At 35.0% G+C, this 17,737-nt stretch overlaps 1 protein-coding gene across 2 annotated transcripts in view; it reads left to right on the top strand.

The window, feature by feature from the left end:
* PLCB1 (phospholipase C beta 1) overlaps positions 1-17,737 on the top strand; it is a 795,638-nt gene that overhangs the window by 12,414 nt on the left and 765,487 nt on the right. For both annotated transcript variants that reach the window (XM_049779135.1, XM_049779136.1), the window contains exon 2: positions 8,125-8,202. In XM_049779135.1, coding sequence (XP_049635092.1) covers positions 8,125-8,202 — 78 coding nt within the window. The remainder of the gene's footprint in view (positions 1-8,124; positions 8,203-17,737) is intronic.

Raw genomic sequence — 17,737 nt, 5'->3', positions numbered from 1 at the left:
GTTCTCTCTTTTTCATCCTCTCTCTGCATAATGGAATTGTAGCTTAAACAGAACTCTTGTTTTTGCCAGGTCCTACTTATCTGGCGGTCCTCAAGCTTTTTAACGGGGAGCCAGTTCACTGTCTCTCAGACCATTGGAGGGTCAGACAACAGCTAAAAAAAACCAACAACTATGAACAGTAATGCCCCACAGGCTATAGTGTGAGGACCCTTGCCCAAGACTGACAGAAGGATTGAGAGACATAGAGTCAGAGAGTTCATTGCACATTCCACACATGAGCGGTGCAATCTGGGACCAGCGAGCCACAAAACAGTACGTACAATAACAGCAAAAAACATCAGTGGGCCAGATAAGATCCTCAGCGGGCCGCAGGTGGCCCACGGGAAATAGTTTGAGGACCCCTGAATCCATCTGTACCCTCCAAAGTTTTATTCTGCTTGGGCCACTTCTTTGAAACTATTCTTAACAAGGCTATGGACCATTTGCTAGGTCGGATCCCAACTTGCGGCCTTTCTTCCTTGCTGTTTATCCTACCAGTATATCTCTGCTCATCCATTCATCATTTATTTGCTAAATAGTATCAATGCCTTTTCTAACCTAGACATTTTGCTCAGAGGGATTTATGATATCAACTCTATGGAGTTGATATTCTTCTAAGACAGAGATGTTAAACAGAGATATACTTAGTTCATTACTGTGGTAAGGTGTATGCAGTTTCCTTAAAGAACCTTTACACGTAGAGAGATCTGAGTAAAAAGGACTTAAGTCAGTGTGAAGAGATAGTGTCAGGCCAAAAAAGCAGCTCAGCTGGCTATTCCAAGGAGAAGAAGGCTATGAGACTCATGTTCAAGCAGAATATCTCACTGAGCTTGGTAACAGAAAATGCTGGCAAGGTGACCAAGGTCTGCTTATATACTCTAGCCATGGATTTTACATAAAGCCAATAGAAAACCATTAAAGACCTGCTTTTCATCCTCTCTAAATTGACATTTGGGGCTAGATATTGCTTTATTTTGGTAGTCTGGCCTGTGCATTGTAGGTCATATAGCACATTCCTGGCCATTTTCCATTAGTTGCTAATTACAAACCATCCTGTGTGACAACCAAATTTGTCTTTGGACAATTACCAAGAGTCTCTGAGTGCAAAATTGTTCCCAATTCAAATATACTGACTGAAAGGAACACTGGTGCTTTAAACCTTAACCGACTTTTTAAAAAGTTATTGGGCATTTCAGGTACATATACACCGACATTCACATTCATGGCCAATGAACACGTAAAAATTGCTTTACATCCTAAGTCATATTGTCACGTAATTGCAAATTAAAACCACAGAGTGATTCCAGATTATGCTCTCTAGAATTATTTCTTATTGAAATGATCATCTGGTGTTTCCACTAATCACTGAGTGGCTGGGATGACTGGGTAATTCAATTTTGTTCAAATCTCTAATACAGTAGCCGAAGTTTCTTGCAAGGTACTTGAAGAACCAAGCTTCCAGCTTTGCCTGCACTGTGCTACAATCAAGCATCTTTAAAGAATTGTTTGTCTTATATTTTGTTGAGATAATATTGGTTTACAAGAATACAAATATTTATATATTTTAGGTGTCTAACATTACCATACATCACCCACTACTAAAGTGCAAATATTACCACTGCAATCTATCAGACCCTGGTAGCCTCAAGACTAATCACAAGCAAGTAGTCTATCTGATGTTGTCTCTTCCTTTAATGGGTTTCTTTATATGCTATGTATGATTTTATTCTCCTCACTTATTTTGATAAACAAACCTTTCAGTTCTATCATTGCTCTAAAAAAGGAAAAAAATAGAGGCTCAACTTGTTCACATTCCACCCAACACCGTTTTACCACATGCTTGCCAGCCCTTTTGTTTTTATGCAGACCATTTTCACTGTCCGGTGTTATTTTATCCCCATTTTTGTCCGTATTTCCCAAATAATAAGTGATTTTTAATATTTTGATGTGCCTGTGAACCAGATATGCACATTACTCCTTGTACTATCACTCCAGCCCCCTTTACTGGCAATTATAAAAATTGTAGATGCCATTTTGACCTTGTCAAAAGCCTTTTTTTTACTACATAAATTATTGTTTAAGTAGATTATTGATTATTTCTATTAAAAGGCAAATATCTTAATGTTGCTAATCTCTACTGTTTGCATTCTCTATTTGGACCATTTTACGTAACTCTTTCCTCTATTTGGGTGCAGTTCATAGATATCAAAACCTTGGAAGAAAATTATCATCAGTGCTGATGCACATAGATTTTTCTTGACTCATTCTAAAAAAACATTAGGTGCAAGGATATCTTTAGGTCTGTGTATGTGTGTAATCAGAGCTGAATTCTTCACAGTTGTCACAGAAGATTTTATTTTTGCCACTCTTCTTGTAATTCACCTTCCTTTATATAAGCTATTTTTCCCTCAATGTTTATTTTGCCACATTTGACTCTACTGCTATCAGAAGCAGGTCTTGGCAATCCTTGTTGAATGCCACTTGTTATTTTTCCTTGTTGGCTTTTTAGTATTGATTGATTTAGAACACACACCTTTTGATTTTAGAGAAGGTCATCAAAATTAATGAATGGTGCTTGATGATTAATGACCAAGTAAATTAGGGGTTCAATGGAGAGCCCTTTGGTGCTGCTTTGTATCTGTATTTTCATTTATGGAGGCCACCACTGGGGCTTGGTTTCTTTTTCTGTCACATCTTTGAGAGCTCAGGGGTCTCCAGGTTGTACCTAGTGATGCTTGCAATATTGTGTTGTGCTGGGGAGTTGAACCTCAGTCCTCAACTTGCAGTCATTTTTCTTTAATTCCATACCATATCTTGGCCTTTGAGTGCACATCTTGATTAAAAATATTTTCTTGGAATAGCCTAAGAATATAAAATCAGCGTCGAATTTAGATTACAATCAGCCTAGCCAAAGAGGATTGGTACTGTGGATCTGTGGATCACAGATAGTGTAACCTAAGCAGCAGAAGTTGGGTTTCTTGATTTGGGAGATTTACAAATCAGAGCTTTACTAGATCAGAGTGTTGGCAGAATTGGTTCTTACTGATTTCCATGAAGGTAGGATTTGTTCCAGACTTCTCTTCTTGGCTTCTAGATGACTTTTCCTTTTATCTTCACATCATAATTCTTCTGTCTGTTTTTACATTTCATCTCTTTATAATGGATTGGTGTGGGCTGGTGGTAAATGCACCATGAGGCCATAACATTCAATCTAGAAATTGTAATGCAGAAAGTAGCAACATGATGGCTCTATTCAGATATTTGAAGAATTGACACTTAGAGAAGCAGATGCATTTACTTTGAATCACTTTTAGTATTAAAAATAGGCTGTAGCTGCTGCATGGAAGCCCTCACCCCAAATTTTATAACTACAGTATTTGACCAGATTTTCTTTGTGAAAGAATATTTTCCTGTTATCAGGAAACTTCATTGATTCCTAAAAGTTTAGAATTGTACTGCTCAGAAGAAATATAATGTGAATTGCAGGAATTTTTTGAGGCTTATGTGAATTTAAACCATAGCTTCATATCATTATAATGGTCTTCAATATTAAAGAAACATGCATACTTACTATTGTTCCACTTTTCAAGATACGTATTTATGGATAAAATCCCTTATGATTTCAAATAAGTAAATTAAGTTCCTTTTAGAGACAATGTGTGCACATGCCGAAACATCACATATCTGTATTTGAATCTCACTTGTGTTACTTGGGTGTATATCTTAAGGCCTATTGTAGGTCTGTGCCAATATTTTTTGAGCTTTAGCAGTATCAGCATAAGAGTTTACTAGACCCTAAGAATCTCAGATCCATAGATTTGTAAGGTTAAATTCATAGTTGCATAGGTTATAAATGGACTCAGGAGCAAAGCCTGTGTTTTATCAAGTGCTCCCAGTAAACTCAATACATTGAAATTTAAACCTCTCTAACTTATGGAAAACATATGTTGTGCATTCTGATGATGAGATAGAGAAATAAGTAGAGGATCTGTGACTTTTCTTCATTCTGTAGTAAAGTGCCACAAAGAGTCACAATCTGCAGTTAACTGGAAAATGGATGACCAAATATTTCAAATTTCAAGCTAGAGAATAAGTAAGTAAGACACTTGAAATGTGGGCTCAGGGGCTACTTGGGAATAGACAACCTAGAGGCACTTTAAGTCACATGGGAGGTAGAAACAAGGCAGATGGAATTGAAAATGGATATTTATGTATTTCTGGGTCAAATCTTGTCTTTGCATGGCAAGAATGCCAAGTTCCAGCTGATCTTGGAATGTTCGAGGTGATTCTGGAGGAAGTGGGCAAAGAGCCAAGATAAATGATCATTTAATGGGAACTGGCTGGGAGAGTCAGGTCAAGAAAATTTTGGATAAAGAAACTTTAATTTTGAAGGAGGAGAAAGAATAGGCTATAAATAGTAGTATTTGAGATAAATAAGGCAGCTTAATAGTGTTTCAAAATAATAATTTATTTGTTCCTTCTGAGTTCCTTCGCAGTGAATTCTCTCAGTATTTTTGATTAGAATCTTAGCAGATGATTTTATAAACTGATAAGAAAAACAACTTACCTGAGAATATGTTATATCTACAGATTTATTCTAAATTTATCTAGAAGTGGGGTTTATGCCAGATATAACCTGTGAGGTACATTTACTTTGCTCAAGTCTGGGAAAGTAAGTAGTAAAGGGATTGAAAATACTGAGAACACCACTGTGACTTTTTGAGAAACTGCTCAGGAATCTTGTGTTTAAAGCTTAATATATTTCTAAAAGTATTATTTGGTAGCAATATCACATTCTGAAACTTAGGGCCTGTGAAGATGGCACAGAGAGTTGGAGCATGTGTTTCATACTTGGGATCCCTGTTTCATCTTTGGCTTGGCATGGTTCTAAAAGCACTGCTGGGAACAATCCCTGAATTGAACTGTCAGCTGTGGCCCCTGCCCCTCAAATCAGAATAAAGCAGAATGGCAGTTCTTTTTACAGCCATATGATTATAACTATTTCACTTCTGGGTACATACTGAAAATGGGCTCAAATGGTATTAGTAGAGCCACATCCATAGTAGCATGAATTAAAATAGCCAAATGTCAGAAACAGTCCAGTTGTCTGTAGATGGGTGAATAGATGGGCTCTATACATGTGATGGAATAATATTCAGCTTTAAAAAGGAAAGGCATTATAAATCATGCTACTGTGAACAAATCATGCTAAGTGAAATAAGCTTAGAACAAAGGACACACAGTTCCACTGAAATGAAATAACAAAAGTGAATTAAAAGAGGAAGAAATTAGAATATTGGCTGGGGATTTGAGTAGTGAGGGACTGAGGAGTTTTCATATAAAGTGCATGCAGCTTTATTTGGGAAGGTTCTGTACATAGTGTGCTGTTTGCAAAGAAGATTTCTATAGCAGACCTGGACAGCTAGTACAGCAGATGTAGGTGTTGGCTTTGCAGGTTTTGCAGGTGACCCAGGTTAGCTTGTGTTCCCTGGAGCACAGCCCAGATCAATCCCTAAACCAGAGCTCCGGATCAGCTCTGAGCTCCACTAGGTCTGACCTCAAAACAGAACAAGCAAACAAAAGTCCTCGCCAAAACAAAACAAAAAAATCCTCAAACTGAAAATCTCATAACCAGCTGGTTGCTCACTACAGTGAATGTGATTAATGCTATTGAATTTCACACTTAAAAGCACTAAATTTGGGGCCGGACAGATAGCATAGCTGGTATGTGGCCAACCTGGGTTTGATCCCCAGCATCCCATGTGGTCCCCCAAGTCTGACAGGACTAATTTCTGAGTGCAGAGCCAGGAGTAACTCCTGAGCATTGCTGGATGTGACCCAAAAAAACAAAAGGAAAAAAAAAAGGTAAATCTAGGGCCTAGGACCTAGTAATAACTCAAGTGATAGACTATGAAGTCCTGATTCCATTCCTGACACTCCATAGCCTCCCCACACTGGTGGAAATGATTCCAAGAAACCCGGAGCACTGTTGGGTTTGATCCTTATTTATTAAAATTTTTAAAATTTCCCTAGAAGAAGGTGGGGAGGGTGGATGGAAGGGAAGAAGACATCAGGGAGGGTGAGAGGAAAAATGTTGACGTTGGTGATGGGAAATGTGTGCTGGTGAAGGTTGTTGTATGCTGCATGACTGTAACTCAATCATGAATAACTTTATCTGTGGGAATAAAGATGCCTAGTTAAAATAAAACCTTGTAACCATTGTGTTTAAATAAAAATCATTTATAAAAGAAAAAAATTATTTAAACCATTGTGACCCTTATTTCAAAAAGGTAGCAAATCTTACGCACAATTCATCACTATTCACAAAGAATTTTCTGATAAATTTCCCTCTAGTATATTAATTTAAAAACATAATCCATGCTAATAATGCTCAACATTTTTGAATGCCAAGCACAGCACTGGTCTAATTGCTTAAATCAAATGATCCCATTTCATTCTCATAGAAAGCCCTCGGAGGTAGGTATTGTTTAATTGGTATCTTTCAGTTATTGTGTAGAATAAGGCACGCAGAGAGGATACACAGGAATTTGAGCCCAAAGGGACAGAACCTGAAGACCTATATCTTTGAATAAAATGTCATATATACAACAAAAACAATCTGCTCTACATATCATGAGAAATACAAAATTCTAAAATTATTTTTGCAAATTATTTTCATTATAAGTCCTTTCAGTCATATACAGCTTAGGTGCCCAAATGTATTTGCTTTACTGCCAGCTTCTCAGAAAACAACAAAACATAGCAGTGTCCCCTGGAAAAATCTACTTTGTTAAGGTTTAAACAGAAGGTGACCCCTGCCCCCCAATGGCCACACAACTTCTACCATTTCTCTGTAGAGCCCTTGCTATGCTGGGGTATATTACCATTTATTCTAGGTAGAGTGTACAGTATACAATTCCTATCATGTGTATGCAAACGTTTGAGTTACTGGTAATTTATATGTGTTCAAAAAGTGCAATTCCTGCAAAGGATCCAAGTATTTCACTAAAATCTTCCATACCACATGGCTTAATCTTGGACAGATGGTGTGCCTTTCTGAAATTTGCCAAAAGAAAATAACACATATTTTAGAATTGGTTAGTATTATAATTACAGCGCATGCAGGTTTTGCTGTTTGATATGCATATTTCCAACTGGGGCTATCGATGAGAATTTATTTTAGCTTACAAATTTAAAATTCACCACAATTTTGAGTTTATCTTTCCAAAAATGTAGATGATGGCTTTATTTACTATTACCTTGGAAACGGCAGTGCCCACATGCTATATTTTCTCATTTTGGTGCAATTAAAACTTATTTTATAGCGCAACTGTAATTTAAAATTCCCTCCAGCTTGCATTTAAATTCATTTTAATGATCTAAATTATGTAATGTGCTTAGTGTTAAAATTTGGATTGTGGTATATAGGGTTTTTTTTTTTTTTTTTTTTTTTTTTTTGCTTCTTTGGACCACACCCGGTGACGCTCAGGGGTAACTTCTGGCTATGTGCTCAGAAATTGCTCCTGGTTGGGGGACCATATGGGACCCCAAAGACAGAATCCAGGTCCTTCCTGGGTCAGCCATGTGCAAAGGCAAATGCCCTACCACTGTGCTACCACTCTGGCTCCTGTATATAGGTTTTTTATGAGTGAGGGCTGGGATGACACACCTGGTGGTGTTCATGGTCTGCTCCCTGCATGGTGCTCAAGAGTTGCTTCTGGCAGTACTGAGAGAAGCAGGCAGTGTCAGAGATCAAGTCCAGCTTTCTCCATGTAAAGCAGGCACTTGAGCCCATTGAATATTATCTTTGGGCCTGCCTTCTAGTTAACTCTTTAATAGAAACCATGCCAGTGCCTGAAGTATGTATGGTCTTTGCTTTTGCAAGTAATGTACAAATCTAGTTATTGTTATCCCATGAGATAATAATTTTATAAAGTGAAAAATACTAAGGCTAGTTTGGGGGGAAAATTGAAATCATTGGCAATATTGGATATAACTTTAGTGATGATCACTTTTTTCAGCAACTTCTGGGTAGAACTTTGTACAATGACATGTTGTAATAAATATTTGTTCTTATATTTCTAGGACTCCACCATTGTCACTCCAATTATTTTGAGAACTGACCCTCAGGGATTTTTCTTTTACTGGACAGATCAAAATAAGGTAAGAAGTGAGATATACATTTCTTCCATTTTCTCAGTAGCTAATCTGCGAAATATTTCTCTTTTCTAAGTATAATTTGTTTCATAGCTGACCTTTTGCAATTTATGTAAAGATTCTACTTGGAGAGAAAAATCAAATGCAATTCTGTTTTAGGAATTTCCATGGATTCTAGTCTGAAGTTTTAGATGTGTTAAATCCTAGTAGAACTGGTATTGTTCACGACAAGAACATGGAATTGTTACATTTAATTTTAGAAGAAAATTAGTATTATATATATATATATTAGAATATATATGTATATGTATATATCCCCTTCCTCAACTCTACTCAGAAAGAATGAAGCTTTCCTTCATTTAAAATTAAACTTTGACTGTCTTGCTGACTTTCATTTTCTCTTGCTTTGCCAATATATGGTTATTGAAGGGTTTCCTTACCTCAGTTTTAATTTAACCTTGAAAATTAGGACATCAAGAAAAAAATGTCTTTAGTCTTTCTTTAATTTTTTTCAGGAAGTTCTTTTCAGATTAGCTCTCTCTCACCATAGAATGAATTTAAATCTCATTGTTTATTCTACCAATTGAGATGATTTATATTGAGTTATTCAAAAGTTGAATAGATCACAAAATTGGAGTTTCATGGCCAGTTAATAAAAATATTCATAAAATGTCATTGTTATTTCAACATTTTAAACTTGAGTCTGCACAAATAGAGTTCATTTGATATTTGTAGAGAGAGACTAGTCTTGATTGAGACTTCTAAGTATATATAAATATATTTATATTTAATATATATTTAAATATATATAATAACTGGATTCTTCAAAATTTGTTTGAAGACCATTAAATTGTGAGGACTATTACTGTTTCCATAGCTATGCTGTGTATTTTCATGGAAATCTTGGCTTCAACTATCATTAATGGTATGGAAGTACATTGTACACTGGCGCATTTGGAATTAAGGTGGAACTTGGGAAATTGGACAATGCTGAAAAGTAATATTTGGCTCTCAGAAACAGCTTTGATTTTATTTTACCTACAATAGCAAATTTTAGCTTTCTGACCCCAAAGCTACATTTTGAATAGTGATGTCCTGAGATTACCTCTAGCCAAAGATGTAGGACTGATTCATAGACTCCGAGCTGACGTAATTCTTTAGATTTTCAAGTGTAGTTTCTGTTCTTGAATAAGGGTTGTATAGTTAATGTTCATGTTTGTTTGCGGGTATCTTAATCATTTTGTTTTTGACATTGTTTGGTTTCCTGCTGTTGTGTTTAAAACAATGACTTGAAAGAGATTGCTATTTTTTTAAACTCTTAAAGGCTAATTTTAGAACTGTTGAATATATATTCACAAAAGATATATTTATAATGCCTAGAACATTTTTAAAGTTTGAGTATTTATACAAGAGACTAGGCCATCAGTTTGATTTCTCAGCTTGTAAATCAAGCCTCTATAAAAGCAATAGAAGGTTTTTGGGTTTTTACAAATAATTCACCTCTACTTAGTTAAGTTTCACATTTAGATTAGTCATAATTCGTGTCCCCCGATTTTTAATTAAGTTTCATGATTTTCAATAGTGTTAAGAACATAGTTTCAGACATACAATGTTCCACCACTAACAACACTTTGTCACTAGGGTGTTACTGCCCCTTCATAATTGTCTCAAAGTCCCCTCTCCACAATCACTTCAAAGATTTAGGGCTACAGACTCTGATGAATCTCCATGATTTTGTGAACTTGGTATTTTGACTTACTTCTATTTTTAAATGGGTATATTTTATTTAAATTAATTATTTTATTTAAAGAAAATGTATAACACAGTTGACATAACTGATCATATTACATTTGATTCAGGATGACAGTTAAATGAATATTTTTTTCAATTTTGTATGCTGGCCATTTTCTGTTGGTTATAATGCTACTTTATGACCCATCAAAAAATAGTGATGGTAGCAGTTCCTTTTAGCTTATTAACTTTTTTTCCTTGGATATTAATCTTAATTTTAGGCAAAGATGTGATATTTTGTTTTATTTTTTAAGTGCCTAATTTATTCCTTAGTCATATATCAGAATTGGTGGCTTACATTTTAGTCAATGAAAATATATTGGTATCTAAAAGATGACAGGATTTAAGGGAAAAAAATAAAATTTTGTGCTTTCCAAGTTTGTCATTTTCTTCTGGCTTTAAGCCCAGTCCTATAACTATAAAAAAATGATGTATCTAGTTCCAGGAGATAGACTTCTGTATAATGGCATATTAGATTAAATGAAAACTAGGAGAGACAGGGCATATCAATGACAGAACATATGTTAAGATTATTTAAATTTTTGCTACAATTATTTGAAGATTCAAGGCTAGGAGGTGTAAGTACTTTGCACATTTGAGGTCCAGTCTATTTGAAATGAAAGAAAATGTCCTCAATTTTTTAGTATAAGTCTTAGTGATCACATGTGTTATAAAGTAATGTTTCAGTGGGAAAATTATGACACTTATACTGCTCTCTCTTGGTTATACACATCATGTTTTCAGTTGACTTGGAAGCTGGTATGGGTATTATAAATAAATATAATAATTTTTTATTTATAATATATAATTTATTTTATATTTATAATATAATAAAATACTTTTCTTTTTCTTTTGGTTTTTGGGCCACACCCAGTGATATTCAGGGGTTACTCCTGGCTATATGCTCAGAAATTGCTCCTGGTTTGGGGACCATATGGGATGCCGGTAGATTGAACCGTCCTAGGTTAGTGCCACCGCTCCGGCCCCTCCTTACACTTTTATCATGTCTCTCTAGTGTCCACAAGGCCTATGCACTTTGCTTAATGACCACCTAAAGCTTTGTCTATTCAATTGTGTTCCTTTATAAAGCCTTTGGTAAAGAATACTGTTATAATATATTCCTTTTTACAGATACAGGAGGAAAAAAAGTTGTCTTTTATGCAATATCTTATGTTCCTCCTAATCCTGGCCATCCTATCCCATGTACCAGAGACTCCGAATTTAACCAGTGATTTCATCCTCTATTGACTAGAGATTCTGTCTTCCCTTACCCCCTCTTTGTTTTGTCACCATGGACATGATAGGTGCAGAGAAGACAATACAGATGATAAATGTAGGATTTAAATACCATATCTCTGTTGTAATTTTTATGGATAGGTAAAATAGTATTTGTGGTTGGTGGTAGCAGATAAATATGGAAATCATCTTCAGGAATAATTTCATATTTAATCCCATTAAGGAACCAATCTTTTTTCTCATTATTGTTGGTTCTGTAAGTCCTCTTAATTTTAATTTACAAAAACAATATACTTTTGATCATGACTACTTGAAGCTGTGGTGTTGTTTTTTTTTTTTTCTCTTACGGCTATATGTATTATAGTTGGTTGTAACCATTGATGACAGGGTACACAATGGATTAAATGCACAGTCTGAGGATCTAAGTGGTTTCCTGCATTAGGCTGTGACTATTTTTATTTTTGAGTTTATGCTGTATGTGAGACAGAGACCAGAGGGAAATGTTAGCCATTAAAACCATGTGTACCGGATTCTTCATGGATGATGAAGCTGCAGTCACAATTTGGGAAGAAAAGCTGAACATGGAAAAGCAGGTTATGTTAAGGGAGAAATAACTTGTTAGTATATGAAACATTCAAACTTTGCCTTGCAACTTGATACCTTTCAATTGTGCCAGGGTTGGTGTAAAAATAAAACTAGTCACTACTAGTCTAGTTTAGATCCAAGGAATTTGATACTGCTCAATAAAGTCTTCCTAACATAAGAATTAGAGGTGGAAGAGAACTCAAATTTCAAGGAAATGGGAGCAAAATATATTTAAATGGAGGACCTCTCTCACTTTTCCATTTTTGGTGCAGATTTTGTCTTTAGTTTTTCAGATACTATAAAGATACTATTTTTTGCTAAGAAAATAAGACAAAATTCATTTCCTTACTTCTCTCTTTGACCTCAATCCTAGACTCTAGAGTAAACCATTGCAAACAGCTTCCTGGTGTCCTTTTATCTCTCCTTTAAATTGAATTTGTATGTGCATAACTATTAAGACTATTTTAACTCGGTTATAACCATCTCAGAGCAATATTAATATCATTTTAAATTTATTGGATGACAAAAGTGCTTTTCAGTTTCGCAGAATATACATAGAGAATTTTTCATACAAGGATATGTATATGTAATTTCTTCAAAATTTCTCTATCATATTCATGGCTATATTACTAAAAATTATTTTAACAACAAAAATTCTTTTTGATGAACTCTTGGTGTTTGACAGTTTCTAATTTTGAACAATGGAAAAGAAACTTGTAATATAGAATAAAAGTCAGTATTTCTTCTTTGCGTAAATGGGTCACAGGTTCCCTGAGGTATATTTTCAAAATTACAATTGATGATTGAAAGTTATACATATCTTAAATTTTAGCTAATGGTTGGGTCATTTTATAACATTGTCAGTCTTATCTGTGAAACTGCTCCCTTAAGCTCCAGCAATACTATAAAGAAACATTCACATTTTATCAGCTTGATGCAGATTTATCACTTTGTTTTAATATACTGGAACCTGCTTTGCTAGAAATATGTGGACATTTTCTTGTACTCACGGGCCATTTTTTGTTTCCTCTCATGTGACTTAGATACTTACTTCTTTTGTCCTTATGTTGAGAGCTCTGAGTATCATAAATGTTAATTCTTGTGCTATTCTAGGTAGTGCAAATGTAATCTTGTCTGTGACTTGTCTTTGAATTTCTTAATTTTAACTCATTTATGACGCAAAATGATATGCTCTTTTAAACTTTGATAATTTGCATTTTTAGCATATATTGCTGCATTATTTAGACTTTCTTTAAAAGTTTTCTTAGTTTCCACCATTAGATTTTTAACTCATGTGTATTTGTCTTAGTCCTGTTGGCTGCTATAACAAAATTCTATAAACAAGGCACTTCATACTGAGCAGACATTTATTTCTTATAGTTTGGGAAACTAAAAACCCTAAGTCAAGGTGCCCAACATGGCTAGGTTTTGTTCTTGGTTGTTGTAATGCTCTAACATACTGGAAGGAACTAGGAATCTTTCTCAAGCCCTTTTAAAATGTTTGTAATCTCATTCAAGGAACTCTACCCTCATGATCTAATCTCCCCAAAGCCCCACACTTGGCTCAGGATAAATTACCTGGGGACTGGGGATGAGGATTATTGGTGGTGAGGTGGAAGTCATAAACATTTATAAATCATGCACTGCATTTTGAGAACTAATATGAGGTGAGATTCTAAATATAATTTATTCAAATGGATAGTTCTTTGTATTACTAATGTCTTTCAGTTCTTTCTTCCTCATTTTCATTCAGTTTAACTGTCTACCTTTAGAAGTTTTTTTTCCTTTTCTTTTTCTATTTTGGTTTTTAGACCACACCCAGTGTTGCTCAGGAGTTACTGCTGGTTCTGAGCTCATAAGTTACTCCTAAGAAGCTTGGGAGACCATATGGTATGCTCGGGATAGAACCCTGGTTGGTCAAGTGCAAGGCAAACGCCTTACTAGCCATGCTATTGCTCCAGCCCTCCTTTTGAAGTTTCTGACTCAACAGATGTAACCCTGTTTACCCAGGATCCTAATTTATGTGTATAAATTTATACTTACATCCAGGAACTTTGGGCAGGATGGATTCACTAATCTATCTTTTCCATCTGACATTTTGTTCTGGCCTGTGATTTTTGTCCATTTGGGATTCTTGTAGAGAAGCATGACTAGTTTTGTACTAATAGCAACTTAGATAATCTTTTCTTATGGTAACCTTATAGTTCCATAGAAAATTCAAAAGTTAAGGTTAAAAGTTAAATATCTTCACACATGACATATTTTCAAATGTTTATATTTTAAAATATTTTGAAAGATTAATCAGAAACTTGGTGAAAAATAACTAAGACTATCCCATTAAAAGTAATTTGACTTCTTCAATCCCTGGCATCTCTAGACAGCTGCTATGTTTGGGAGGAAAGATAGCATGGAGGCAGGGCATTTGCCTTGCATGCAGAAGGATGGTGGTTCGAATTCTGGCATCTCATATGGTCCCCAGAGCCTGCCAAGAGCGATTTCTGAGTGTAGAGCCAGGAGTAACCCCTGATCACTGCTGGGTCTGACCCAAAAACCGAAAAAAAAAATGGCATCAACAAAGAAGTGCCAGACACTCTACAATTTATTAAGCATTGTTTAATAATGATACTTCTTCTTTTGGGTACACTTCTCAAGTCTATACCAGAAATGTAAATTTTGATCTTTCTTGCATATAGTAAGTGGGGTAAGATGGAGTTTCAACAATTTTGCAGTTATTATGGTCTTACATTTAAGCAATAATCTGTGTTGACTTTATTTATTATATTTTGCCAAAGTCTGAAGTGTAATGGAATTACCTTAGAAATTGAGTTAATAAGTGAGAATTATTAATTTTGGAGTTAGGGGATTCTTGGATTTAGAATAATAAATCATTTCATGAAAATAGCCAACAAGATCAACAAACTCTTTTCCTTCCTCTTTGAATTCCCTTCATTATTTGAACAGTTGCAGCTAGAGAAGATGACGCAAACCCTTAATCATGTCCTTCCTACCTCACAGACAATAAATTGGACTATATTGGTCAGTATTTGTTTTCTTTAGCTTTCTCTGCCCTCTTGTTAGAACTCAGCCAAATCTCTCTTTAGAGAGTCTTAAAAAAAACATGGGTGGACATTAGTGTAATAAGCAGGAGAGAGAGACACACACAGAATAGTTTCACTCATCTGTGGGACTGAAGAAAAATAAAAGACAGTTTTGTAATGGTACCCAGAGACATTAGAGATGAGGGCTGAAAGGACCAGCCCATGATATGAATGAAGCTTACCACAGAGTGGTAAGTGCAATTAGAGAAATAACTACACTAACAACCATCATAACAATGGTAGAGTGAGAGAAATAAATGGTAGAGTGAGAGAAATAAAAGGCCTGTCTCGAATACAAACAGATTGTGGGGGAAGAAGATGGTGGGAGCACTGGTGGTGGAAAGGTTGCACTGGTAAAGGGGGGTGTTCTTTTTATGACTGAAACCCAACGGCAAACATATTTGTAATCATGGTGCTTAAATAAAGATATTAAAAAATAAATTCTTAAAGCTAATACTGAGCCCTAACCACAGTTAGTATGTAAATATCTTCACCTCCTTTTTAGGATGACTTATGTTTAGTTCCCAAATACTCTCCAACTTTCCCTTATGATCTGTTTTCTTGACCTGATTCAATTTCTCATTTCTAAAATGTTCTGACATCTCAAAAATAAACTAACTGCAGCAGAATTATTCCTCAAAACTGTTAATCATAAATACTTCATACTACCTTAATGGAGATGCCAATAAATGCCTGTACTACCGCACTGGCCCCAGGTAAACTTTGTCATAGGAACCTAATACGCATGCCTGGTTATTGTCAGCATATCATGCTATATAGATCTTCAGATCAGACTTTACTTACTTTGTAACTGAAAATTTCTAGTCTGTTATTAAGGTTTCCTTCACTTCCTCAACTTAAGTTTCTGGCAAATACTTCACCCAGTTTCTTTGGATTGGACTCACTCACTCCCATCCCCAACCCAGAGTTTAAGAATAAGTGATGCTGTATCTTTTGCTCTTGGGTTTATTTAACTCTGCATTGTGTCCTGAAAGGCCATTGTCTTGCCTGTTTATTATTTATATATAATAAACCAATAGTCTTGAGTTCCTTACTAATCATTTAGGACCACAGTGTATGGTTTTGAATACTAAAGACTATACTTTTATGTTCACTTTAAAATTTTTTCTTTTGTTTTTAAAATAAGAGTGACTTGTTATCTGTTTAGTTCCTGATGTATTCCTTTGATCTAAGTCATTGAAGCCTAAGTCTGTTTTGGCAAACAAGATGGTTATTTATGTATTTCATAATGTTTTGGAAACAGAGCCATGGAAGGCAAAAGAAGGGATTTATTGTGTAGAAGACATTTCCTGTGAGGAAAATTCTCACGTAAACACTACATCATAGGTGAAAGTTTCTTAGATCTAAGGGAATTCTAAGTGTAATACAGAATGAGCTTTAAGGTGATTTAAAGGGCTTGGATAGGAGAAAAGGATATTATTCACAAGAAGATGAACTCCACCATCACTGGCTCTTTTCTTTTTCCACTAAAGATAATAACTTTAGGATTATTGTGACTGTTGGGTTCAGATAGGCCCTCTTCCTTCATAAGACCCAGGTCCTAAGAGGTTAAGCTTTCAATGTTTTAATTTTAGCACAATTTGAACAGTGATCTGGTGGATTTGCAAAGGAATTAAATTCTTCCTAACATTAACTTCTAAATTCAAACTCCATCTATTCTTAACTCCATCTATTCTTTCACTTTCATGAGCCCCAAAAATTTGACTGTGAAAAATTCTTTGCAGTGTAAAGTAGTGAATAACTGATTTTTGTAGCCTGTATAGATGCAATGTAATCATTAATGCTATTAGAATGGAATCCTTTACAGATTCTCCATCGAGGCTTTAATAGATGTTTCCTGAATTAAAATTCTAATTGAATGCAATTTCTTTAAATGTATTTTATGTGGGTGAAATTCAGTCATATTATGATGAAATAGCATCATTGCAATTGCTTTGGAGTCTATTTTTGTTTGTTTGTTTTTGTTTTTTGGGGGCCATACCCGGTAACGCTCAAAGGTTACTCCTGGCTCTGTGCTCAGAAATTGCTCCTGGATTGGGATACCATATGGGAGCCCAGGTATCGAACCACGGTCTGTACTAGGTTAGCATGCATAAGGCAAATGCCCTCCCACTTGTACCACTGCTTCGGCCCCTGGAGTCCATTTTTAAGGAAAAGGGTATTTAGATGAATTTCATATTACTTCCCAGCACTTCATCATGTGAATAACAACTTCAATGCTCGCTTGAATATAAACCAGAATTTAGAAATATATAACACCTTGGCTTTAATTCAAAATTCATTACTGCTAATATAATTTAATTACAAAATTATGCCTCAGCTTTATAAGTTGATTATATTTAGCTCTTCCCAGTAATATAGGAGAAATTAAATTGGATGCTTTCCATGCTCTGAAGCTATTATAATGGCATACTTGTACCTTTTGATACTTGAATTAGTTTGAGACACTAGATTGGAGTAAAATGTGAAGGAAATGCATTTTGAAGATTGTTCTTGTTTTGTTCCCTGATCTTTGGAAGCCCTATCATCCTTATTATGATTGGAATTCCTAGATACTTATATTGACTTCTGTCACTTTAAGTGACCGATAGACATGATTTTATTCTCTCACTTATTTTTTTAACCTTATTTGCTTGGCTATTCAAAATTAGTTGATTCTATTGATAAGGTTTTTTTGGGAGTTCGAATTTTATATATATATATATATATATATATATATATATATATATATATATATATATTTAACTAGTCTCTCTTCACCCTTCTGATATAATTAATGTCTATGGAAATTGAACTTTCATAAGTATTTA

The sequence above is a fragment of the Suncus etruscus genome, chromosome 9 (genome assembly GCF_024139225.1).
Source record: "Suncus etruscus isolate mSunEtr1 chromosome 9, mSunEtr1.pri.cur, whole genome shotgun sequence".
NCBI lineage: Eukaryota > Metazoa > Chordata > Mammalia > Eulipotyphla > Soricidae > Suncus > Suncus etruscus.
The sequence above is the reverse complement of the archived record's forward strand: the minus strand, read 5'-3'. Positions and strand labels throughout refer to the sequence as shown.